The sequence below is a fragment of the Rhinolophus sinicus genome, linkage group LG03 (genome assembly GCF_036562045.2).
Source record: "Rhinolophus sinicus isolate RSC01 linkage group LG03, ASM3656204v1, whole genome shotgun sequence".
Lineage (NCBI taxonomy): Eukaryota > Metazoa > Chordata > Mammalia > Chiroptera > Rhinolophidae > Rhinolophus > Rhinolophus sinicus.
The window spans coordinates 43847367-43875329 of NC_133753.1; the positions used below are offsets into that span (position 1 = coordinate 43847367).

General features: G+C 40.0%; 1 protein-coding gene across 2 annotated transcripts in view; it reads right to left on the bottom strand.

The window, feature by feature from the left end:
- The window catches only part of IQCH (IQ motif containing H), a 184537-nt gene that overhangs the window by 31028 nt on the left and 125546 nt on the right, over positions 1 to 27963 (bottom strand). For both annotated transcript variants that reach the window (XM_074327525.1, XM_074327523.1), the window contains exons 16-17: positions 16723 to 16843; positions 12643 to 12929 (exon numbers count right to left, since the gene is read on the bottom strand). In XM_074327525.1, the coding sequence (XP_074183626.1) occupies positions 12643 to 12929; positions 16723 to 16843 (408 nt within the window). The remainder of the gene's footprint in view (positions 1 to 12642; positions 12930 to 16722; positions 16844 to 27963) is intronic.

A 27963-nucleotide genomic window follows, 5' to 3' on the forward strand; every position in this document is an offset into this window, starting at 1 on the left:
TACATTAGCGTTGTCAAAAAGACGCAATTGGCTCTAAGGACACCGTGTCACTTTTCTAAAAGGTGGTACATTTTCCCCTACTCCTCACTGCAGGTTTTCACTGTACATCAGCTCCTGGACTGCGTGTGGCTGGGCCTGGCCAAATCCAGATGAGCAGCAGGGCTGTGCAGGGGCGTGTGGCACGGGAAAGCTTTGTTAGGCATGGCCACTCCTCTTCTTCCCTCCTGTTGCTCATTCCACGGTCCTCCCAGGACTTCGGCCTGGCTTCTGGGGCTTGGGGCGCTCTCCTCTCTGCACCCCACCCCTCAGTCTTATTCTCTCCACAGGGACACTTGCTCATCCCCATCATGTCAATCCAGTAATCCAATAAGTCCTCACTACTTTCGTGATGGTAGAGGGTTGTTTACCACAATGGAACCTTCTGGAGCTGGTTATCTGAGAGATGAAGCTGATTCCCACAACTTTGCCTTTGTTGTCTATGAACTCTGGTGTTTGAAAGATTCGGCTCCCCATCGAGCCAATATGGCTTCTTTTTTGATGGCAGCCCCATATTTAGAAAGCTGCCGATTTGAGCACTTGGAGGACAGACTCTAGAAGGGAAGCCCGGGGAAGGAAAGGGGAAGGGGAGTTAATGTATATTAAGGACCTATTATATAATAGACACTCTGGTATGTATTTTCTCATGTGATCCTTACAGCCTTGTGAGGTAGATATTAACATACCCATTTTATAGAAGTGGAAGTGGAGGCTCAGAGAAAATGGAAATGTGCCTAAGTTCCACAGCTAAGGGGCAGAGATGGGATTAAGATCCAGGTGTGACTGACTCTGAAATCCAGGTTTTCTCTCCTATGCTTGACCTTGGAGATTACTCTCTACCTGGTGAGTGAAAAAAATGCTTGGTAGAATGTGAGCAATCACCTTGATGCTGGCGGTCAAATCCAGAAGCTCTACCAATTACTAGATGGATCTGAAGCCAGAGGAAGGTCTGTGATTTACGGTGGGACTTTGGGCAAGTCACTTAACACCTTTCTGCTTCACCTTCCCCATTATTTATCTGTAAAGCACTTTGAGAGCTTGTAATGAAAGAGCTGTATGTATAAAGACAAAGAAATATTGTCTTTCAGTGTAGGCTAAAAGCCAAGGTTGCTACCTGTGGTCAATGAAAGTCCTGTGGCACTTTCCAGAAATGTATGGGTGGAGCCTTAGGACCCTGGGAAAGTTTAGTAGCTGCTGACTGAAAGTTACCCTCTAGTTTCACCAGAATAAGTGTTCCTCAGTCCTGGCTTACCTGTTGGGGCTCTGCTGCTATGCTAGGGGTCTGTTCCTCTGAGCTTCACCCCAGAGGCTGCTTTCAACTGAGCAACCCCCTCTGATACCATTTGTCCCTAGGTTCAATTTCTACCAAATGAAAGAAATAGCATTAAGGAAGGTATTTCCTTTCTTCTTTCCTCCTTTCCTCCCTCCTTCTTTTCTTCTAAAATTCAATGCAGTCTTTCTGAATATATAGCTTACTCTCAGGAGAATGCACTAGAAGGCTTGTAAGTCATGGCAGATAAGTGTAAATTCTTAGTTCTTGCTCTACTTGTATTTGATAAGCATTTTATACAGTCTCTTCAAAGCAATTTGTACAAAATAATTGTGAAAGTACTTCATTATTTCGTTCACCAACAAGTGAATAAAAAAATTCAAAACACATGCATTGATGTTTTTCCCCTCGAATCTGAAATAGCATAATCTTTGGTATACGGTACGTCTTTCATATGGATAGAAGTTTTGTAGTTATTTCTTTGTAAGGTGTTTTCTTATACTGAAGGCTCTCTAGAGATGTTCTCGTGTCCTGCACATTTCTGTTTATGGAGCGTACGCACTTAGTTGCTGCCACATGGGGTTCAAATATTCAAAACCTGTTTTTCCAGTTCAGGGAAAAGCTTTAAGAGAACGCAGTTGTCATCTTGGTGGTAACCGCCAACATTAGGGGAACTCCATGATCTTCTTGGAGCCGTACACACGGCTCTTTTTTCTACAATTCCGTTGTATTTCCTGCCTATGTTCTTTCTGTGGGGGGTGAATTTTATTCTTTGGACTTGTATTTTGTATTGGTTCCTACCTTAGCTGGATGAAATTTCAAAGGGTTGGTTTGATATCATTTACATATTGATATCATTGCCACAAATGTCTCAAAAGAAAAATTTTAGAAATGTAAAAGCAGACATAGATAAGTAGGTACTGTAGAGTGGGCTAGCAATGTGGCGTGTTAGGGGATGACCGAGTCCCTCAAAAAGGGAAGCCATTTCATTTATTTATTTATAAGGGCCTGGGACAATAGGCAACACAATGGATCTTACGTTTCATAAAGCAAAATATATGTTTAAAGGAATATACATATTGTTAAAACAGTTCTATTTATGCAAAAGATTCATGTGACTTTATAAAGGTTTTCAGGGATTTTAAAGGATTTTAAGTGCCGTGTTAGACTGTACTAGTAACAGATGTTCAACGGCGTGTTTAAGTTTTCGTTTTACTGAAAAAGCAATGGATTACTTGATATTTTCTTTTTAAAAAATCATACCAAAGCCACTACATTTTAAGTGTCACTCAAATTCATTATTTCTAAAAAAAATGTAAGTGATTTAAAATAAGGGCTCCTAAAAATAAATACCGCTATAGTGGAGCTGGAAGATTTTGTTTGCTAAATATTCCCTTCAGAATTCCAGTCTTTCGTGTCACTTCTTGTGCTTTTTCTATGAAGACAGATGGTGTCAGTAATTGCCTATATATTTAATTAAGTTAAAAAGCTACATAGTAAGGTTTTGGCAAAAAGTAGGAAATTTCATGCTAGGAGCAAAGAAGGCGAAAGGAAACAGAGATTGATAGCCTAAGACACTATTCCTCACCAAATATGCATTTTGATAACCACGTGTTGGAATGTGAGATTGGATTTCATTAATCTAACAATGAGAACAAAGACATTCATTCTGAAAGGTAAAGCCCAGACTTGAAATCTAGATGGCACTTCCCTTACTTTTTTGACCAGCTAGCTGGGAATGACTACCTATTTGTCACCATCACCTCCAACCCTGACCTAATATTTAGTGCTTATTCTAAATTCCTCTGATTCTCTCTCTCTTTTTTTTCCCCCCTGAGATTTCTCACCTAGCAGGCTAATTATTGTGAAATTATTATGGGGGAAGAAAGCAGTAGCTACTTGTAGAAAGTGGTTTGGAAAACTGACTTAACTATTCTTCTGGTGTCTGTTCTCAATGCTCCCATCCCGTGAATCCACCTTCTGGCTTAATGGCAATATGGTGCTCCCAGCTGTGGTGCTGTGTATGGGCTTGCTCATTTAAACTCTTAAAGCTTACAAATGGCTACCACAACACTGATTTTATTCCATTTCGCTTAGTCATTAACATTTAATGATTACCTTATGTGCTGAGCACAAGGATGGAATATATTTAAAAAAGATAGGAGATGTGTTTTCTGGCTTTAAGCTGTTCAACTCAATTCAGCAAACATATTGAGGATAGATAAGAGAAACACACATTTTCTTTGGTGATGGTGGTTCAGGAAGGGGGAGGGACTTACAAAAGAAGTCACCATCAATTCAATGCAGTATGTGCTATGGAGAAGGTACACCGGCTTGGCAGCTAGCTTGGTTTGACTCCTGTCATGGTTTGAACCCTGGATCTGCCACTTAATAGCTGTGTGACCTTGAACATGACACTCTAGCCTCAGTGTCCTCTGTTGTAAATTAGGGATAATAATACCCACTTGGTGTGAGAATTCGGAATACTATACGTAAAATAGATAAAAAGCGTGCTTGGCATTTGACAAAAAATTGATAAATTGTTAATGTTATTAATAATTACTCTGGCCACCAATACTATTGCTCAGCTCTGAAAGGCTAGAGACTGAAGTGGTGGTTGAAATGGGATTAATTAAGGTGGGTTTCCATGAGGAGCTGGATTGCAAAACATGTTTTGAAAGAAGGGAAGTTGTGTACTGAGAGAAAAGAAAGGAGAGGCAAGTTGTAGGAATGAAGGGGGCACGTGGGAGCTGGGATGAGAAAGCATTTATGGAGCATGGGAGTCACCAAGCAGGTCAGCTTGTTTGTCCTGGGGGTACTTTGGACATGATCAGTGAGAAAAGCAGTTGGTGCCCCCTGGTAGGTGGGGGTTAGTTGAGGGCTGTTGGAAGAAATAGGTAAGGCCTAGAACAAATTACCCTGTACATTGTCACCCCAACATTATGATACAGGGAAAATTAGGTTAAAATGAATGTTAAAGACAACTTTCCAAGGCAAAATTTATCGTACAAAATGTCTCGACCACAGGTGACAGCTGGAAGTAGGAAAGCATCTCTCAGCTCTGTGTTTGTGATGCTGGGGAACAAACTGCAAACACACGGATGTGGAGAAACTTGGGTGCCCAGATTTGCTCACCCTGGCAACGTTTCTGGTAATTAGCGTCCTCAAAGTCCAGAGAGAAGTTTCAGGGTTTCGTTTGAAAGAAAACAAGAATCTCCATGATGAGAATGGGTATCTGAATTCCTGGGTGGGACGACTAGATGTAAACAGAGGAACTGGGTCTACAGTATATGTAGACCAACCAAACTTCTACCCAACAGCTGATGTTTAGGCTTGTGTTCAATCTTTCTGAAGGTCAAGGTTTATAATGTAAGGACATTTAAGGACAGTCACATGTGGTAATATTGTATATAGCAAAGCTGGCCACTAGTTTACCTGTATTGTCAATGTGAAGACACAAAGTTGTAATTGTCACTGTAAAATGTATTGTTATCATTACCTTTGTGTTTCTTGTAGAAATCATCATCATCACCACCACTATGGTCATTGCTTGTATATTACAGGTCTGTTTTATGACACAAAGATGCAGACCTTTTAAAGGGACAGGTCTTTTACTTTAATGCTTTAAAACCCTTTGGGATCTATTTTCCCTTCACTAGGTATTAACTTGTGATTAACAATGTGCCTATTATAGCACTTAAAAACACAGAATAATAGCCACTTCTGTTTATACCAAAGGCCTATTATATTTTAATTTAGATATACACTGTTAACCTTCTTATATATAAATAAAATACCTTCCCTAAAGAGAAAAAATAAATCTCATTGAGCTCCCTTGGTGAACACCTTGTATATCTTGGAAACAGAGATAGGGAGATGTTGCAAATGAGAGTACTGGGGAGGGGGTGCTCAGAGAGAAGTATTCATTTTCATTTAATAAATATTTATTGTGGATCTATTATATGCTAGACATGGTGCTAGGTGCTGGGTATATAGCAATGAATAAGAAGGAATTATGATATTTCTGTAGACCTTGGTTTTTCCACTCTCTGAAACAAATATATTCATTTTTGATGCTTGTATTTCACTTTATGATGATGAAAATGCTTGCTGACTTTTAAAAGTAATGCTAATTCAATTCAGATTCCACTCACAGTTTGAGAACCTGCTGAGGGCTCGGGTGACAGCTTTACATGTGATTATGCCTTTTGATTTAATAAGAATAGCACCTTATATCTGCTCAGCCTCTCAGAACATCCTGCGGGAAGGAGGGCAGGAATTCACCATTTGTCACTGAGAAAACCAGGCTCAGAGAGGTCTAGTGAGTTGTCTAAAGTATCACAACTGGTAAGTAGAAAGACTGGGGCCAGAATCCATAACCAATCTTGATGAAAATATTTTCAGCTATCTCCTTTTTTTCGATTTTAGACTGATATATTTGTATACAGAAACTCTTAGAAATAGATTTCAGAATATATGGGCTATTCTCTGATATACATCAGGGTCTCCATTTTTGTCTTTCCTCACCGTTTGTACTTTGTAACAAGTCTCATTTCCTTTTGTGTATAGGAAGGGCCGTCATCCATCGCTAGTCTCCTACAGTTGTTTTTCATCTAAACTCTTTTCTTAAAGATTGGATTTCCTTTCCTTTTTTAAAAGTAATAACTACCAATGCTCATAATAGATAGTTATTTCTAAAGTTTACAGCTATCTAAAAACAAAGAAGTTTTTAATCTGGGAATTTTAACAGAAAGCATCTTTGCCAATCTATTTGTTTAGTGACTTTTATATAAAGAAAAGGAACTGGAGAATGATCTATCAATGGGTATTTACATGAGGTAAATCAGATAAGATGTTTGTAAGACCATCATTTTACCCTATGTGTTTTGTGCTTTTCTACCACCACCCTTCACGGCAGCCTTCCCTCTTTCTTACTCTCCTTCAAATCCTAATTATCTTTCAACTCAAATCCTACCTACTTTGTAAAAACCTTTCTTGATTGCTCCAAACAGAAGGCAGTTAAACCGACATTACCTTTTTGATGTCTCTTTTTTATTGTTCGATGTAGTTGTCACTTAAGCTTTTTCTTGTAATTCACTTTTCAAGATTGTCTTCCCAAATAGATTGTGAACTCCCTAAGGGCAGGCACCTCTACATCTTTTGCATCTTTGCAGCCTCTCTAGTACCTACCATAATGGCATATACATAATAGATGCTCAATAAGCACTTATTCTTTCTTTTAAAATTGCCCAGAAGTGAATAAGTAAGTTCAACAGATCTGGATCTTCTAGAAGTTTCAAAAGTCCATCAATCAACTGGCATTCATGTGACTATCATTGTATTAGACATCAGGAAGAGGTTAAAAAAAATGAAAGTCCAGTGCTTTCTAGAGGATTTAGAAATCTCATGGAGGCAATATTTATACCTAAGAACCAGTAAGACAACAAAGAAATTGTGTGCATGTGTAGCAAATGCAATTGGATGATGGATATGAAATGAGCTTCCAGCTGACACGGAACATGTCTTGTTCCCTCAGTATCTAACATGGGGTAGAGTAGGCCCTTGAAAAGTATTTATTTAATGAACATGTCAGACTCTCCTCAATCTAAGGCCTTTGGTAGGTGCTTTATGGAACCCCCTAGATACTGCCCTCAAGGGCCCTGGTTCCAGGACACAGTGGGGTGTGGAAATAGCTTGTGCTGGTCTTTGTTTAAGGATTGGACCCCTCCACAGTAACATGGGGCAGGGCCTCTCCCCTCATCCTCATGTGGGAAGCCATTTCTCTAACATGGCTGCCATGTAGTTCCATGTATCTGGATGGATTCTGGGGAAGCCTGGAGTTTCCTCATCCCTAGGGTACTGGAATCTTGGACATAAGTCCCCTGGCAGGAGTGGTTTTGTACTATGCTCCCCTCAGTTCCATCTCCCAGGACTGGCCCTTTTCCTCGTATTTCCAAATGACCCTGGATTCTGCCTGATGTTCCCAATATTTAAACCCTACATTTCTACCACTGTTCCTCCATTTTGCTAGCCTAGAACTTCACTCTCACCTCCTGAAGTCTGGACAGGATTTTCCATACTCTTATCTGGAGTTGACTCACAATTGTGGGGCTGTCGTTGCTGTACCACTGTTACTTTATCTTCCTTTCTTTGGCTGCTAGTCCCCTCCGCTCTTACCATGCCAGCACGGTAAGTTAGGGGGCCCAGCTGGGGTCAGAGAGCAAGAATTTGAGATGAATGCAGTCATCTCAGTTTTCTGTGTCCTGTGTCTACTGTAAGACATGTTTGTGGGTAAGCTCATGTATGTGAATGTGCTTTGTAAACTATAACATTTTATACAAATTTATGATTTTCATTAGCCAATCATTTTTTTTTTCTGATTACAAATATATTGCATGCTTACTTTTGAAAATGCAAACACAGAAAGCACAAAGAACAAAACAGAAATTATTCCCTGTAGTAGTGTCCTATTGCTCTGGAACAAAATTGCCATAAACTTAGTGGCTTAAATGGTCAGATGTCAGGAGTCTCACTGGGCTAAAATCAAGGCTTCCTTCCTCCTATCTGCTCTAGAAGAAAATCTGTTTCCTTGCCTTTTCCAGTTTCTAGAGGCCGCCTGCTTTCCTTGGCTCATGGTCACTTCCTCCGTTTTCAAAGCCAGCAGGACCTTTGTAACTGCACTGGCCACCTGGATAATCCAGGATAATCTTCCCATCTCAACAGCCTTTAGTTAATCACGTATACATGCTACCATGTATGGTAACATTTACAGGTTTCAGGAATTAGGACACGGACATCTTTGGAGGGGTGGGGAGGTGGGGAGTATTACTCTGCTTGCTACACCTCCAATCCTCCAATCCGGAAATAATGACTTGTAATATCTTTTATTTCTTTAGGTTCTTTTTGCTCTGCATGTATGTTTTTTTTCTTTTTATAAAATTATCATGTTACATTTATTGTTTTGTAATCTGCATTTTACCCTTCCACTGTTCTATGAACAGTTTCCTGTTCAATATTCTTCAAAATATCTTCAGTTTTACTGTTTTCATAGCTTTCAATTCTATTGAGCTATCATAATTTGCTTAACAAATTCTCTATTATTGGAATTTGGGCTATTTGGAAATTTTGCTATTCTTAATAATGTTGTGATTAATATATGTATATATAAATCTTTGTGATGATTTCCTTGTGACAGTTTTTAAAAAGGGATTCTTACTACTATTAAATTTTGAATGTGAAAAACAAATACTATAAAAATATTATTGAAGTAAATAATTTTTGAAACTTAAGGTTCTTCAGAAGTCAAATAAGCCAACCTAATCGTTTTATAGCTGAGAAAACTGAAGCTGAAAGTGATAAGCTCAAGGTAATACAGTACTTTAGATAAAGAGCTAGAATTGACTATTTGAAACTTCAGTATGATGAAGAACATTACGAATAAACTTAAAACACAAATGACAGAGTTCTGTGTCCAAGTACAGGAAGCATAGGGGTGGAGCACAGGTGTGGCAGGTGAAGAACACAGCAGGATTGGTTGGGATATTGGTTGGTTACCTTGAACAAATATATAATTTGATGGAGCAAATAAGTAAATATATTGAGGATAAAGAGACTCAGGTTTGTCACTGTTGGAGAAAGTGTCTATTTTTAAGTGTGGAAAAGGGGAAGTCTAGAAAGAATCTAGATTGGAATTTCGAGATACTGGCAGGAATGCATGGTTTTAAAATATATACACTGATAGAGGCTTGTCAAATTATGATAGGCACAATTTTAAAACTATAACATGAGATACCAGCAGCTGGAATAATAAAAGTAAAGAAGGATGAATACACTAAATGAAATAAATAGAAAAAATATATACACTGATAGAAATAGTCATAGATGGATAAATATGTATGTATAGACGTAGCTATATGTTTGCTTGTGTGTGTAAAATATATACATATATTTTTTTTTTTCTTGCTCTATCCACTGAAAGAGATCAGAAGCAATAACATTCCAGTAGCAATGAGAACACTAAGAGCCCAGATCTTTTTTTCAGTATATGTGCTGCCGAAGTGCGCACAAGTCTAGATCCACTAAAAGGACCCAAGGCTCTTAGGTTGATCCTTGGTTGGGTTCGGGAAAGTGTAAGATGAACCTGGAACATCTCATTGTGCTAGAAGGTAAGACAATGCTCAAAGAATATGGGACACATCAAAAGGACACAAGAGCCACACTGAAGGGCCTCCCACTAGCCAAATTTGGGACAATCTGAATATCGAAATGATAAAAGTATATAATACAATTGACAGAAGCGAGTAGAAACTCATGAGTTCGAACTGGTATAAATAATACACGCATACATACACGCATACACACATGCATACATCCATGCACATATACATACATCCATGCATATATACATAAATGAAAGATGGAGAAGGAAAAACTCTTCCTTGCAGTAGATTGCCAATGAATAAATGTAGAAAGAATGATGGAAATAGAAAATTACCACCATCGTAGTGGTGGCTGACTCAGAAGAAAGTTAGCAATGGATGCTAAGTTTTGTGGATTGAAGTTTGATGAGCAGTAAGATATTAGAGTACTCTTGGTACTCTACAAAATAATTCCACAAAATATTACTAATAAATTACAAAGGAAAAACAATGATTTTATGATGGAGAAGCATGGCTGAAAAAAAGAGAAAAGCCACAAATGACTATCTGGGAGAAGATATTTGCAACATGTATAATAGTCAGAGGATAAGAGTTCCTTATATACAAAGAGCTTCTACAAATCAGCATTTGTATTGTAGTCCAATTTAAAAGGGCAAAAGATATGATGAGACAATTAAGACAAGATATATAAGTTGCCAACAAACATATGAAAAGATGTTTATTATCAATAATAAAGAAATACTGAGGAAAACAAGTTAACATTTCTCTCTTTGTTAGACCGGCAAAAATCAGAGGTTGATAATATGCCAGTCTCTTCACTGGCACCACACACGCCAATTAGAAAAACAAACTTAAGGTGCTTTCTGAAGTGATGGTACTTGCAAAATGGCTAGAGAATATGCTAGTGATTTCGCAAACACACACACACACACACACACACACACACACACACACACAAAGAGCTAACATACTTCTCTTGCCAACATAGAAACACCCTTTGGTGCGCTCACTGAGAACTTCCTCCAATGTCCTATTGAAAATTGTAACACAAATGGCCATATACTCAAGTATTAACAGGAAGGGATTAGAAATCATAGTATGATAAAATCAGAGAACAATGGGTTAATATTTACTTATCCCATCTGTCAACTGATGTCTGAGCGCCTTCTCTAAATGCCTTGGCATCACCACCCAGCATCTGTTGTTTATTCATTCATTCTTTCAGCAAATATTTACTGAACACCTACTTTGTGCAGAGATAGTGCTGAGAATTGAGTGGGGAGCAAAGAGAGACATAGTACAGATCCTCAGAGAACTTATACTCTACAGGGGGAGACAGCTCTAATCAGATAATCATGTAAATAAGTTTAAACTGTGACTAAGTTAAGTGATATGGAGTAGAGGTACATGATGTGAGAACCTAAAACAAGTGAATTTGACTTTGTCAGGGAAGGCTTTCTTAAGAAAATGGGGCTTGTGCTGAAACATGATGGACGGGAAGGGAATTAACTAGATAAAGAAGAGGAAGAGCATTTCAGGCAGAGGGGCAGCATATGTAAGGGCCCTGTGGCAGGAGGTACTATGATGAATAAGGGAGACAGAGAGAGGCCAGTGTGGTTGGAAAAGAGAGAAAAAGAGGAGGAGTTAGAGTGAGTAAAGGCTGGCGAGGTACATGGGACCAGTCAGGGGAAGGGTGGAACCTCTATCCCAGAACCCTGGAAAGGTGGTAAGCCCAGGGACAGGACCAGCTCTGTGTTTGGAGAAGATCACTCCCACTGCCATGTGCAAATCTCCCTATACCAAGCACGAATAAGTAAAAACCACAAGTCAACTCTCCCCATAGTTCCGTCCTCCCTACCGCCCAAAGGATTGCAGCTTTAATCCTTCTTTCTCATGACAGGCGTTTGGAGAGGGCGTATTTTCCTCCTCCTGCTTCCCTGCCACCCAGCTCTTCCACCAGAGGGCACTGTTTCCATCCTCCCTCCACCCAGGGTAGATTATTTCTGAATGCCCTTCAGTTTATCCTTTTCTCTCTTAATCTGCGGGCCTGAGAAAAAGAATGTAAAACCAAGGGAGGGTCCAGGAAGGCAAATGGAAAATGATTATTGAATAAGCGGAAAACTGCCCACAATATAAACTCTTACTTTGAAACCATCATCTGACTGAAATGGAGAATCGTAAAAGAGAATAATTAATATAAAACAGCTAGAATATATCTAGTGTTGGATGGCCAGAGGATATTTGGAGAGGGAGGGCAGGAAGCCATTTCATCCTTTAGACAGAGGTGTGGTCACCCAACACTCACAGAGGAGGAACTGAACATTTAAAAAAACAAGTCCTGTGAAGTACTAGTAGGGAGTTTAAACATTATAATTTAGAATATTATACATCAGAGCCACACATGTGCACATGAAGGATGTCACGGATGTAACAGTGAATAAAAGCATGCTGTAGAATAATAACATAGAGGAGGTTATGATCTGCACAAAGTTGATGAAACTATGTTATTCATGGGTATTCCCATGTGCAGTAAAAGCATAATATGGAAAGGAATCAAAGTTGCAAATGTAAGACAGTGGCTACTTCTGGAAGGAAGAAGGACCGGGCGAGGAGGCTTGGCAAGAGGTACAAAGGACTGGAGGTGGTGCTGGCACTTTATTTTAAGCTGGGTAGGGACACGTGATATTCATTATTATTTGGACCTTTTTATATTTATGAAATATTTCGTAACACATTTTTTAGAAGAAAATATTGACAACCTAAGTTGCTGGTGAACTAAGAAAAGGAACAGAAACAAGGACTCTGAACTCCTTTCTAGTGATTGGCCTTCTATTTAAGAACAGGTTCTAGAAAGGTTCGATCCCTGAAAGGCATACAATAATCTCACAATAAGACCCAGGCAGAGAATTGAGGCCCAATCAACAGAGCTCTCTGGGATGAGCTGTAATCATTTAAACTCCAACTGCACCTGAATGAGAAGACCCTGGTCTTGTACTTCCCGACGTACAGCCTGGTCTCACACGGATTGGCACGGACCATGTAAATGCAGAGTTTACCGATTCAGCTTATCTGACGAGCAGTGGGTCTTAGAAGCTCCCTTATATGCCCTGTTGCATGGGTGTGGACACTATGGAGTCTACATATTTTAGTATTTCACATGGTATCAAGTCTACTTACCTGCTGTTCCATGGTGCTTGGATCAATGAAAGTCACCAGGTCTATAGAAAAGTAACCAACCACATTTCTCATTTTACAAGCGTTTCCAATTCGGAGACACAAAGAACTGAGAACTTGGGGATCCACTGAGGTCTGAGGCATGGTGGTACCGGAGGAGATGAAGGGGCCTTCCGCATGAAACTGGTCTCCCATTGATAGCACCCTGATTTCTCCGTTGGGCTCTATCAGCATGTCCACCGTCAGATTGGTGACGCTTTCTGCAGGTGGGTATGCTTCGGCCACACCTCCTGGGGGGAAAGCATGGAGTAGGTGAAAGGATTCGTTCACAAGGACTATGCCCCACTCTAGAGCAGGAGGAAAGAGGCCGGGCTATAACCGATGGACTGGGTCTCAGAGCCTGCATGTACCATGTCTTGTGAGAGTTTGGGCAAGTAACTTCAATTCTCCGGACTTCCTTTTCCTCATCTGTACAATGGGCATAATAAAACCGACCTCACAAGATTGTTGTGTCTTTGAGATACAGTATTTTCAGTGGTTAGCCCAATGCTTGGCATACAGTGGGACTCAATGGATGGCAGTTTTGATTCTGATCATAATTAGGAAAACACTGTAAAGATCATTACGTCTATGCCCGTTCGTTACGTAAATGATGCACATAAGGCCTATAGACAAATCCCTCGGGGGGAATTAACTGCTCACAGTCCACAGTTCATACCCTACTGACCAGGACCCTTTCTGTTCCGTTCCACTGCCTTTTGAAATAGTGACCATTATATTATGTCAGCCAAAGGACTCCTAGAGAAGGCCAGTTGTAAAACATTCTTTAAAATACAGAGCCAGGAGGTGCTGCCTTCCTTAAGGAACAGGTGTGCTTCCTTCCTCCTTGCTGATAATGAAAGCTTTACAATATATCACATTTTCCCTTTTTCTCTGAAGAACAAAAATCATACAGGCAAATTTGATGCCACAGCACAGCAACAATACTAGCCCTAGGTTATTTATTTGTGGGCTGGCTCAGTGGTGGTTGTCCACAAAAAATTACATGGCCCTGATTTTCTGTTTTCAGGCCTAACATAGATCTTACTGTATATATCCCTTTTATTAAAAAAAAAAAAAAATTTAATGTTACTTGTAAAGAATCAGATGATATATTTTCAAAGTAGGAACAGCTATGTGTCCCCTAGACGTGGCGGACTCTGGAGCCTGACAGTATTAAGAGAAACTTGGCCTGCTAATTTCACAAATTTGCTGGGAGGTGGTCTCTGCCCGCAGGCTTTGAATGGCATATAGGGTTAAATCCAGATATTTTAGAAGTTCTCAAATGCAGCCATCTGTTACTTCATATAAAAGGCACTTGCCTTAAGTGTCTGTAAAGGTGGTTGGAGCTGGCCCCAAAGAAAGCTGAGTTGCAGAAGGAAAACTGATTTATCTTTTTGGTTGGTTTGAGACGTGCTTTTCTTAGATGAGACCGACTCGTGTGTGCTGTACCGAAATACAGTTGTTGGAGATTTAACAAGGTAAATGCAGCAAAACAACAACAACAAAACCCACAAAGAAACCTATTGTGTGTGTCTGATTGAGACAGATAACTTTGTGGCTTTCGCTGTCACCTACATTTCGAAAGATAGTGGAAACACATTGTCCTTTATACTTATAAGATTATTTTTACTTCAAAGTAGCTTATTTGTATTGTTTTCTCAGCACCATAACCATGCCTTTTTGCTGTTAATTATTTTCCCTTCAAAGGAATTAATTCTTCTTTTTAAAAACTGTATTGCCTTTGATATAAGACCATGGCAATGCAGAAATCCCCTCTGTAGCACATTTTGTGACCATAAGCATACTGAAAGAGCAGATATGAAATGAAAGGGACAATGGTGGAAGATGGCAGGAGAAGGTGACCTTAGAGTCAGGAAACCTTGGGGGAAGGACTTGTTTAGTCAGTGAACATTTATGTAGGTCTGATGTATATACTAGGCTCAGAGCTGGGCAGAGGTATAAAAACACATGACTTAGAAAACACCTTAGTAGGACTGGATTTCTGAGATGTGCTAAAATTGTAGGATCCAGCTCTGTTCCCATTCACCATGTATTTGTTGTGTGATTTTACCCGAGTCACTTCCTAGTTTTGTGCCTGTTTCTTCATCTATAAATTGACTCAATAAAGCTAGTTCTGCCTCCCATAAACAGGCACTGTGTTTACAACATGAGAGAGAGAGACAGAGACAGAGACAGAGGGAGAGGGAGAGACAGGGGGAGGGGGAGGGGGAGGGGAGGGGAGGGGAGGGGAGGGGAGGGGGAGGGGGAGGGGGAGGGGAAAAGAAAGAAGGAAGGAAAGGAATGAAGGGAGAGAGGAAGGAAGGAAGGAAAGAAGGGAGAGATGAACATCAAGGCAAAGCCTAAGCTTGTGGTTTTACAGCTCAAGGAAGACAGTGGCTGGGAAAACCCTTTCTAATCTACAAAGCTCACGTGAAAATGCATAGATTAGAGGAAGATTTGCAGGCTGACCTTGGAAGATCTGGAAACTTCCTAACAGCCTGTCCTGGATGGACTTGGAGATCTTCCTCGTCTTCCCCTCCTAACTTAAAAAGAATCTCTTATTCTTGACCATTTTTGTTGTTGTAGGTACCTTATTTTCTTCTAGTTATGCTTGGGGTTGACTCTGAGTTTTACTTTGTCAGTGAGTACGTGTGGAAATTTGTAGCATCATAGAAACAGATTTGAGAGAATATGGGGGATCATACAGCATGACCTCCCCCTCCTGTGAACACCCCTTTTCGGCATTCTTGTTAGATGGCTGGCCATCCAACCCCTTACTTGAGTAGTTAATTAGCAGAGTGTTTGCTATGTGTTCTAACACACAGTGTATTCCAGTAACCAACAAATCTGTCCTTCCTGATGCTCTGTCATCGCTGAGCCTGCGTTCCTTCATAAATATACCCCTGGCTCTGGCCAAGACTCCTAGAGCAACACAGACATAGCCTTTTATTGGCTCTGCTACATAGCAACAGAGTGATTTGGGGTGAGTTGGTTAACCTTTTGTACCTCAGTTTCCCCCTTTATAAAACAGGGGTGATAATGGTACCCACCTCCTAAGATTCTTAGGAGGATCAAATAAATGAATTACTACGTATACTAAGAATAGTGCAGGCACACAATTAGCACTGTTGGTGCTTATTATGTTATCGTCACTGCTATTATCATCCTTGTGTTGTTGCTGCTGCTGTTAGCATAGAACATTATTATGATATTGTTATATATTAATGTTAATATAATGTTATCACCTGATAGTGGTGAATAGAGTGGAAAGGTCTCTTCTGTTTTCTGTAATACTAGCCTTCTGCTATCATTCACGTGGGTAAGCATATAAGAACATCTGTCTTACTCTGTAACCTCCTAGAGAGTGAGGGGCATGGCCTGGGTGTCCCTGGGGATACACGGCAGTCACTCTCTTCAGTCCCTCATTCGCAGGGAACCTCCTAATGTCCTTAGAGAAGGAGGATGAGTTAGGAGGAGGGGGATGAAGGAATGGAGGATGCCTTTGTTCCAGGACTGCAGAGGACTCTTATTTAGAAATGCTACGTTTAGATCTGGAGGCGAGACCATTTCTGTTCTCCTAGGAAACGGAAGAGGAAACCAGCATCTATGAATGCTCTATCTGGGGTCGGGCTCTGTGGTAGAAACTTTCCTTTCTGTGTTTCTCGCTGAATCTTCCCAACAACCCTGTGAAGTAGGTGAGTGAAGAAACTGGGCCTCTGAGGGTTGAAGAGCCTTGCTCATCAACCTGGATGAGACTGAGATCCAGGTCACCCGATTCCTAAGCTCACCTTTGTGGTGCAAACAACAGGCAGGAATCTTGAGTTATGCAAGACAAGCTTGGTGTGCACGGTTCCTATTTACGTATGAGGCTAAGAGCAGGATAGATACTTAGGAACAGTTTAAAAGAGTCCGCTTGTAGGAGCACGTTCCTACACCAACAGAAGAGATGTAAAGTGTTTAAGTCGGCCCCAGGTCGACCCAAAACTAGAATTCAAGGTTGTGGAGACGGATGCTCACCAGAAACTTTACAGTCTTATTTACCTTGACTGAGAAATGTGTGGAGGAATTTCCTCCACGTCGGGAAGCGTCTCTCATTGACTGGCTGAGCGTGCTGTGCTAAAATGCCCGCCAGCTCCTCGGAGATCTTCAGCAAAGCTGGCTCCTGCAGAAACAAATTAAATAGAACCACAAGCAATTTTACTACAGAAATGGAAACTGCTTGTGGAGTGATTAAAAACCAGGCCTCCAACAGGCAAAAAAAAAAAAAAAATGTGGTTACTGTTTATCCAGAGTCAGAAAGCCATTTTGAAAATTTCTTTATTTTCCCAGCCACTTTCGTTTTCATATTTCCAAGTGATTTGGCCCCCTGAATACTGCCGCTCCCTGTGCCTGTTTTCTCCGAAGGCAGCCTTCTGCCTGAGCATCAGGTAACTCCGGCTTCAGACCCGCAGCAGTCTGACCAGCTGAGCATCCTTGGGCAACGTGCCCCCCAACTCGGGGCCTCAGTTTCCCTTGATGTAAAATGTGGAGTTAACGGACCTTTTTCCTAAGATCCTTCGGACCTGAAAGTTTTTTACTCTATGATCCTACCAGGGCTGACCCTAGGAGAAATTACAGAGTGGGTACGGTCTTTCTTTGGCACCTACATCTTTTAAAGCTGTGCTCTTTTCCCTTGGTGGGGGTGCCTCCACGTCCTACAGCCTTGGGATCAAAGCCTTAAACTTCAGGCTGACACTGTAAAGGTGGGGTTTGAAGTGGGGGCAGGTTAGAAGAGGGAGGTGGGGAGGGGCCGCTCTCAGTCCCCCAAGGCCACAGCTCCCCACTAGGTCACAGCCTCATCTGACTACAGGTGAGGCTGGCCCCACATTACCATAAAGCAACTGTCAAAATGAAAACAGCAGGGAACCTTCTAATGAATAAGAAGCCTGACTTTTTGATACAAAAAGACTCGGTTTTCCAGGACACTATTTTTCTTTTGGATTGTCTTAGACTAGCTAAAAATTTTCAAATAGAAAAGACTATGTAAAAATTTTCACATGGAAGCTACCTCTTCAGATTTTATTTCTGTCTAAAGTAGGGCAGGGTCATAGATACAAAACCATTTGACAGGCAGTATTCATTTTAAAATATGGGACTCTGGCAAGAAGGACTCAGGCTTGCTTTGGGCTGCTGGGAACCTCCCAATCTATTAGTGAACACTCAGTAATTTGGAGGAATCAAAAAAGAATCAGCTTTGGCAAGTGGGGCTAGAAAGAATCTTAGAAACAATCTGTATACGCATTTATTTCCAAGTTGCCTGCCCTTACAAGATTATCGTCCTCCTCCCCCCGCACCCCCCCAGCTCCTTGGAACATCTGGTTCATTCCGGGTCTAGTGCCCCCTGAAAATCTACAGTAGACAACAAACATCTGAGAGTATATGCATATATACTCTAGGTAGGTCGAAATAATCTGAATAATTTCTGAACTATCCAGGAAATCCTGGTGGGAGAGTCTCGTTAGTTAGCTTAGTAAGAGCTGGACATACAGAACAAAAATGTCAAGAGAAAGGGAGAGTGTCCTGGCACACGCTCATTCAGGGAGACTCTGCACGGTGTGGGGAGGTTGTTATCAGGGTTGGGGAGGCCGACTCACGCAGCCAGCCTCTGCCGTGGGACGTGGAGGCACAGAAATCGCTGTCAAAGCAGTGGGACTTTCCCCTCTCGTATCTTGCACAAAGTACACGTTTTCTCTGCTCTTCACTGTACATTCCCTCATCTCCCCAAAGCCCTGACTCTAAAGCATAAAGAAGCAGACAAGACACGCAGTTCCAACAACCTGGACCCCCCCTTTGAGCACTATTCTCCACACCCATCTTTCTTTCTGTGCTACCTTTGTTTCAGTTAAAACCATTCATTCTAACAAAGAAGACCAATGCCCCAAAGCCGGGCTGAGGAAGTATGGCTGTGGGTTCCCACTGGGCTTGGGAAAACCAAGTGACAAGCCCACTGGGGCACATCTCCTCTATCTTACAAACTTAAGAACGAGTCCTTAGAAAGTTTCTTTGCTGTGAGTCACATCGAGGTGATGGACTACTAAGTCAGTGTTTCAGAGAGCCTATGGCCCGCATGGGGCAGATCATTGAGACCTAACGACTCTGGGGCTGTGAGAAGGAAAGTATGGACCTTGTGGACGATAAGCAAATGTTAGAAAAGTAATCTTTACTTTTGGAAAAAATCAGAATTCCAGATTTTCATTCCCTCATGATTGTACTGGCTCTGGCCATGCACATGGGCAGCTGGCCTTTGTGGAGCTGGTGGCTCTAGAGCCCTTCCCATCAGGAGGAACTTCAGCCCCATCTACGCCACAGCACAGCCTTGCCACCCTTTGTCCAGTACCCACATTTGCCCCTGAGAGTGTGACAAGAGTCATGACCTTGGAGGGTTCCAGGGCATCTACAGAAGGCACAGGGCCTCCAGCAGCCTGACCGATGCAGCCGAGAGATCTTATCTATCCAGCATGGACCTCGCCGCTCAGCTCACTATCTTTTTCTATCAAGAAAGTGTAAATTTGAAGGAAGAGATATTTCACTGAAGGAAATTCAGGATATCTCAGGGGAAGCTGCTAGCATATCCAATTTAATACTGCCCTCAATGACTAAAGCTACTTCAAACTCCAGAGAGTTAACTTTCTGAAGTAAATTCTGTGTGTGTGTGTGTGTGTGTGTGTGTGTGTGTATTCAGGAAGATGGGAGAGGAGCAAGAAGGAATACAAATTAGACTGTTCTAAATATCAGTCCCACCAAAACTCATTTTGTCTGAATTCAGAAAAATAACGTCTTGGCTAATCATCTCAAATCTCCCACATCAGGCATTGTTCGGTGGTATTCAAAAAGAGAAACCAAGAGACCTACCTACCTTCTGCTTTGTAGAGGTTTCTGATATCCTTAAATGGAGGAACGGAGGGTGGCATAAGGCCAAAAGGACAAGACAGTGACCTGGAAAACTAAGCAAGACTGTCAGGGTTGAAAGGGGCCATATGGACTAGCCAAGCAAATGTCGCATGTAACAGAAGAGGGACCAGGGGTTCTACACTCACACAGTGAGGCCGCAGGAGCTCTCTGGCTGCCTTCGGACCCTGGGTGAGTCCTCTCACTTCTGCTGCCTCTTTCAGAGGGCAAAGTGTGGGCGACCATGAAAGGTGCTCAGGATTTTAATTGGCTAGTGGCACAGAGAGAGAGAGAAGGGAGGGATCCAAATTCAAGGCTGAGTTTAGAAAGGTTACTTTGCTGTGCATGGACTACTTTTTACAACTACAGTCATTTTTCAGGTAAAATAATAGCTCTCACTTATTGAGAGCTTACCAAGTGGTGGGCCTGCATGAGGAGGGGGTTTATATTTATTATCTCAAAAATCACTCTCTGAGCGGTTACTATCATCCCCGTTTCATGTCACACAGGCATGAAGTAGCAAAACTGGGATTCAAATCCGGTGGCTGCCAGGATGCCACATTGCAATGGGGTCTGTAAGTACCATCAGCGGGCATAAATGATCACTCTGGGTCACATTAGATCATCTACATAGGCCATCTTTTAACCCTGAGGACAGCCAGCCTGAGGATGGAGCAGATCATATGTGTGGTACAGAGGACAAATGGGTCCTGAGTGATGTTTAGCCACTGGATTAATCCTTGTGTGAAGCTAGAACAATCTTTGGACTTTCAGTTAGCTAAGATAATAAATTCTCTTTATTGTTAAAGCTATTTTGAATTGGGTTTGCCGTTACTTGAAGCTTAAACATTTTAAACTGATACAAGTGGGTGGGCCAAACCATGTAACCACAATCCGTGAGGGACATTAGAAGCCAGCAAATGCTCTGATCACTCTATGCATTGGTTACTCTCGTTCTGCAATCAGTAGTGACGTTTCACTCATTCCTTTCCATTAGATCATTAGAAATAGTCCCTCTTTAGAGTGCAAAAATATGCTGAGAGGAGGAAGAAAAAAAATGAAAATGTCTTCAGCAAGTCATAAACTACTTCCCACACCTACTTAAAGTTTAAGGACTGCTTTAATACTCCATGTTTAATTGTTAATTGAGAATTTAAAAATCAAAAATGCCAACTTTGCCTTCGATGAGATGGAAAATTATGCTGCTGTAGAAGGTAACATAATGTAAAACAGCCAACATTACTAAGGCACACAAATGTTTTTGGTATGTAAAATTGCTTTGTAAAATATTTGCTCCATCTGCTGAAAGCGGCAAAGACAATTTTCCCTTGATAGCTAATGGCCCATTTCGGCTGTGTGGCAAGTGATTCGCTGCGGCGGCGGCTCTCATTAAACAGAATGGTGAAAATGCGGTATATAATTCCATACTTATGTAGCATTATCCACTCGCTGCTTCTTGAGGAGTCTGTCCCTCATTATCTAGGCCTCCACCTTGCACCAACGTGCAGGCCTAGCAAGTTGATTTGACTTGAGAAGCGTTTTGTCCAACTGAGGCACATATGTCGCGCCGCCATTCCAAATCTCAGCACAACCGCTTCGCCCCAACCAGAAACTCTACAAAGGTTCATTTCTGTTCAACTTCCCAGCACTTAAACTGCTGTTTCCTTTTTCCCCTCCCCATAGGGGGCCATGGTTTTCTTTCTAGGCTCAGCCAGTCATGCTGCATGCTGGGGTTTCGATAGATAAAGATTAAGCATTTCTTGAAATTCGTAATTGAACTCTGCACATACAGAAAAGCAGAAAATTTTTTCCGCGACCCAAACTGCCATCATAAAGCCTGACAAACACTGTCCTTGGTTCATGGAGCATGTGGCAGTCTGTGATCGTTCTCTTTAAAAGAGTTGTTTACATTACACCCAGAATTACTTCAACATCTGCTAAAGGAACAATTAAAAATAAATAATCCAGGGTGGTTTAAAAAAAGAAGAATACGTTGATGTTTTGGGAATGATATTAAAAAGTAATTACAGCAGCAAGTGGCAGATTTTTTAAAAATATATTTAATGTTGGAAAATGGGTTTAAAGGAAATTAAATATGCGTGACATCAAGTAAATACATATGCCTGTTTTAAAAATGACACAGTATTTTAAAAAAGAAACCATGTGGTTTAAAAATCAACCATAAGTGGAAGTAGCTATAATTATTATTGGCAATCAGTTTCTTTCTTTCCAGTTAGAGAAATATTACTGATTGAAAAAAATTGCATATGCTGAAAAATCTCTTTAATTAAAAATTAAAAACAAAAGAAAACACATGTGCCCTTTGGACTTGATTTTTCATTCAAGTGGTAGGGGAGAAGGGTGAATCTGTGGAATGAAATGAGAGACCATTGTATTTTTATTTTATACAAAAGGAATGGGCAAACATTTACTTCTCTTAATCAGAGTGAAGAGCTGTACTTTCCTTGATATTCCCACATGTACAGACGTATATACGTACTTAAGGCAATGTAATAGCCTTATGTATTTATGATTATTTTCTTTCCATGGACTATGCTCATTAAAAAACCAGTGCAATAAATCAGTGAATTCCAAAAGTGAGGAATTTTGTTTGATCTGGCACAATTACATGAAAGTCCCAGTCTTCTCCCTCTCTTCCCCAGGGGCACTGAGGACAGATGACCAGAAGCAAATGGCGCAGTCGCTGGCAAAGGAGAGTAAAACTCATTCTAAATTGGGTCCAAATAAATACCCATGCCTGCTTTGTGGTTTTCAGCAAAGCAGATATTTCCAAAACAACTCCAACGAGGACTTCCTGGATGTGAAAACACTAACCAATTCTCGTTCCTCTCATCTTTTGCTTTATTCTTCCTTCCACGCTGTTATTGCGAAAAACTGGCAGTTAAATTCAATTGATTCAGGATATTCCGGATCCATATGGCCGCCAACCCTGGAGCTGAGGCGGCGATAGCGCCTCACTGCTGTTCTCAAGCATTTGCCTCTCCCCCTAGTCCCCAGATGGTGGGAGTAACATTTAAACCTCCTTTTCTCTGCCTTGTACAATAGACCTTGGCACCATTTCAACTGTTTACTCCGGTAATTAACAGCTCTGATACCACAACAATTACAACTCCTCCACTCTCACCACAATAATGCTATGAATTAGTGAGAGCTAATGGCTGGAAGGTAGAGTGTTTCCAGACTGTGAGATCTGTGCATTTTTAGAATAAAATAAAAGGTACAAACAGCACGCTTGCAGTAGACAATGATTACCTAGTAATTAGTTTACACAAAGCTTCCTATTTAATGGCAAAACGCTGTAATTAACGTGTGACAGAAAATCAAAGGGTACTTTGTAAGCATATGAAAAATTAACACTGCAGGCCCATAGCTTTATGTACTGATTAGAAGCATATTAAATCAATAGGACACACAAACCAACAGCTTGTATAGCTGATTATTATAGGTCCTCGGAAGGGGGACCCAGCTTTCATTTAACTTGGGGATGCAATTTTCCCTCTCCTCTCATCTTCCTCAGGCACAGAGAAGCACCTCAAACCCAACTCTGGCAGCTTCATGAAAATAACCATTGAACTGGAAGAAAACATTCTAAGTCATTTTCAGAGATAAGGAAAAATATGTAAATGATTAAGACTTTCCAACGACTGTGGTGACGTGCTGCTACACTAATTAGAAAAGACACCAACTGGAACCAGAAAATGAAGTAACCAGGTCTCAATCTTGTGGTGAGAATAATCTCTACTTTATCAGGTCAATGCCTCTTTACTCAACATGTAGAAAGTTCAAGTAACTAGAATTATTTTCTCTTTTCAAATGATAAGAAACCAGGGCACTACCAAGGTTTATTCTTTTAAAGGCATTATCTGGATAAATCATTGGCTAGGCATAATTGGGTCACCATTCTGTATCTTCAACAACCACAATTCTATACAATGATAATTGATGCATAGAAAAATATTCTGGAAGCCTAAAAGACCCTACAAGATCGTCTAAATCACCAAAGGAAAATTAAATTGTGCATATTTGTTCAACATTGCCTGCAATTTAATTGTAATGCAATTTTTTTTCCGCTTTAAAAAGCTCAATTATATTTTATGCACAAAGATGTTATTCTTCATGTATATCATTGAAGAGGACCTAATCAAACTTGGGGATGCATCTGATATTTAGGTAAAAATCCAGGGAGTGGATTAGGTTATGTGAGGGAAAATATATAACTTATACTCCTTTAAGTGTGAGATTTGTGCTCTTTCTTTCGTTTTCTCTTTTTTTAAAAACATTAGTTTCAGGTATACAAAACAATGTAATAGTTAGACATTTATCATTTGTATCCCTCACAAAGAGATAACCCCCTGCCCCAATCTACTACCCCTCTATATCGCGTACCGTTACATTTCCACTGTCTCTATTCCTAATGCTGTACTCCACTTCTTGTGGATATATATATATATATATATATATATATATATATATATATAATTATAGTTGACTTTCATTACTGTTCAGCTTCAGCTTCAGGTGTACAGTGCAGTGATCAGGCATCTACATCATCCCTGACATGTTCTCCCTAATGAGACAAGTGTCCATCAGATACCCTACAAAATCTTTACAACATTATTGATTATATTCCCCAAACTGGCTTTCGTATCCCCGTGGCAATCTTGTCATTATCGATTGTGCTTTCTAATCCCCTCACCTTCTCCTTCATCCCCACCCTTCCTCTCATCTAGCAACCCTCAGTTTTTCCTCTATATCTCTGAGGCTATTTGTGATTAGTTCATTCATTTATTCTTTTCTTTAGATTTCACATGTAAGTGAGATCATATGGTATTTGTCTTTCTCTGTCTGACTTAATTTCACTTAGCATAATGTTCTCTAGGTCCATCCATATTGTTGCAAATGGTAAGATTTCATTCTTCTTTATGGCTGTGTAATACTCCATTGTATAAACATACCACGGTTTCTTAATCCAGTCATCTATTGATGGGCATTTCGGTTGTTTCCACGCTTTGGCTATTGTGTATAGTGCTGCAATAAACACAGGAGTGCATAAATTTTTTCAAATTAGAGTTTTGGATTTCTCTGGGTATATACCTAGGAGTGGAATTGCTGGGTCATAAGGTAGTTCCATTTTCAGTTTTTTGAGATACCTCCATACTGATTTCCATAGTGGCTGCACCAATCTGCAATCCCACCAACAGTGCACAAGGGTTCCCTTTTCTCCACATCCTCGCCAGCACTTGTTGTTTGTTCATTTACTGATGATAGCCATTTTGACTGGGGTGAGGTGGTAGCTCATTGTGGTTTTTATTTGCATTTCTCTAATGATTAGTGAGGTTGAGCATTTTTTCATATGTCTGTTTGCCATCTGTACGTCCTCTTTAGAAAAATGTCTCTTCATGTCCTCTGCCCATTTTTTAATTGGGTTGTTTTTTTTTGGAGTTGAGTTTTTTATAAATTTTGGATATTAACCCCTTATCAGATATATCATTGACAAACATCTTCTCCCATTCAGTAGGATCTCTTTTTGTTTTATTGATGGTTTCCTTTGCTGTGAAAAAACTTTTTAGTTTAACATAATCCCACGTTTATTTTTTTCTCTTACTTCCCTTGCCCGAGGGGATATATCAGTAAAAATCTTACTCCAGGTAATATCTGTAAACTTTCTTCCTACATTTTCTTCTAGGAGTTTTATGGTTTCAGATGTAATGCAATTTTATGGTAATAATAATAACAGAATTTTTGAAGGCGTATTGTGTGCTACCGTAAATACAGGACTAGCCGATTCACAAGGGTTATCTTATTTAATTCTCACCACCTCCCCACAAGGTAGGTACCCATATTATCCCTCTTTACAGATGAAGAGATAGAGACTTGGAGAGTCCATGGTCCCTTTCTAATAACCTTGGTGTGCTATAGAAATTCAAGAGCAATGGCTGCTATGTTCTAGGGACCTTTGTATTTCCCAAAAGTCTCTAGAAAGCAGAAAACCTGCCACAAGGGCAGCGAGTCACAGTGGCAGGACCTGAGAGAGAACACTGCTTGGGGATTTTCAAACAAGGGGTCTTTTCTAAATGGGTTCAGCTTGGTGTGGCCAGAGCACTGGGCCAGGAGTAGGTGTGGGTTCCAAGCTAGGCATGACCATTTATTAGCTAGAATACCATTTATTAGCTATATGAACTTGGGCAAGTCATGTAATTTCCCAAGCATCAGTTTCTCCACCTGTAAACAGAATAATAATACCTTCCTTACCAAAGTGGTGTGGTAGTAAATGAGTAAAAACCTTAGGGTTTTTCTGTGATTGAATGAGACAATTCATGTAAATTGCTGAAATGCCTGATTCCCAGCAGGTATTCTACAATATTATCATTATTATTATTATTATAAAATACAGGGAAGTGTCAAGACCTTAACAGTATATTCATGGGTCTACAAAAGAAATCATGTTTTTAAGATATAAAAAATAAACAAATATAAAAAATAAACAAATATAAAAAACAAAATATAAAAAATAAATGTAGCTTAATGATTAGAGAAAAATGATATCCTACAATTTCTCTTAACTTAGAAAAACCTAGATTTTCTCTTAATACCAAGATGTTGTATTTTTGATATAAAATACAAATAATAAATAAGGACATGAAAAATGGTATTTTGCTAGTAAACTAACAGCAATTATAAGATGCATTTGACATCTGAAATAAAAGTGCAAACTATTTATAACATTCAGTGCTGGTAAGGTGGTGGTAAAACTATGCTTACTCTCTGCCAGTAGCTTTGGAAATGGGTACTACCTTCTTTGAAAGTCATGTGGCAATATGTAACAAGAGCTGTAAAGGAGTCTGCTCCTGGGTCTCTCTCCTAGAGAAATAATTCATCGGAAGCAAAGAGAAGTGTATACAAAACCAAAAATAAACAAATCTTTCCTCCTTATGCCTTCCTCCCTCCCACCCACCACCACCAAAAAGAAAAAAGAAAATGCAAGCTGGAAATCTAATTTTCCAACTTAGTTGAATGGTTTAACATGTTAGAGTAAATCAATATGAGGGAATATTATACAGCCATTAATTGTGATGACTACATGTAAACATGGAGAACGTTTAAGATCTGATATTTAAATAGCATATACACTATGACTGTAGCAATAAGAAATAAATGCAGCACATTTGGAAATTAATACACAAAAATGAAAATAACTAGGTTTGATAAAAGTGATTATGTCCTTACTTGATTAAATATTTCTTTAATGTGGTTATATTACCTTTCAACTTTTCTAAAAAATTATGTCGGTACAGGGTAATGGCTGTTTGGGATCACTTAATAAATACCTAATAAATTTCACACAAGGCACGAGACCCAGCCATCCTATAGTGGCTCCTATGACCCAGTTACATGGCCATGTGAATGGATGGAGGTCTTCACAATGGAGACATAGGGAGTTCCAAGACACTGATTGGCTGTTGGTTCTCTTTTGTAATAGTGTATTTTGTTTGCTGATTTCATTCTACAAGGAAGCAAAACAACTACTGTGATTTATCCTACTTTTTCTAGGCTTGGATGCCTTGAATTTATATATATATTATATATATATAATATATATGTCATATATATTATATATAGTGTATATATATGTTAGTATATATATAATATATATATATAGTGTGTGTGTGTGTATATATATATAATACCAAAAAATGTATACACATTTTAAGAGAGGAAAACTGTATTAAAATTGTAATAGTCAATATATACTGATAACAAAAGATGAACACAAATCACGTTTGACGTCTGCAATTACAAGAGGTGCTCAAAGTGGTCACCATCAGCATCCAGACACTTCTGATTAAGGCAAACTACTGTTTGAGCAACGCTGACCAAAGTGTCCACTTGTGTACACATAACTTTATTCATCTTTTATTATCGGTATATATTGAGTATTACAATTTTAATAGTGTTTTCCTTTCTTAAAATGTGTATACATTTTTTGGTTTTCTCTCTCTCTGTATATATATATTTATATTTATATTTATTTATTTCCCTCCTTGGCAAATTAACTTTAAAAGTCTAATGAAGTACACCAATGTACAAGTAAAGGTCAAATTGCTCTTGCAAAGGGCTAAAATAGCAAGATTATATAGTAGCTCAGAGCCAGCTCAATTTCCCTTTTCTCATTAGTGGTAAAACTGTGACGCAAAAGACCTCTATAATCCTACACGTTCCATCTGGGGAAACAGAGGCTCAAAGAAGGTCTGCATAGAGAAACCCAAAAGTAAACTGCCTTAGCTCTTCTCACGGAGAAACTGTCTGTGACAGTCTCCTGCAAAGCAGGATCAC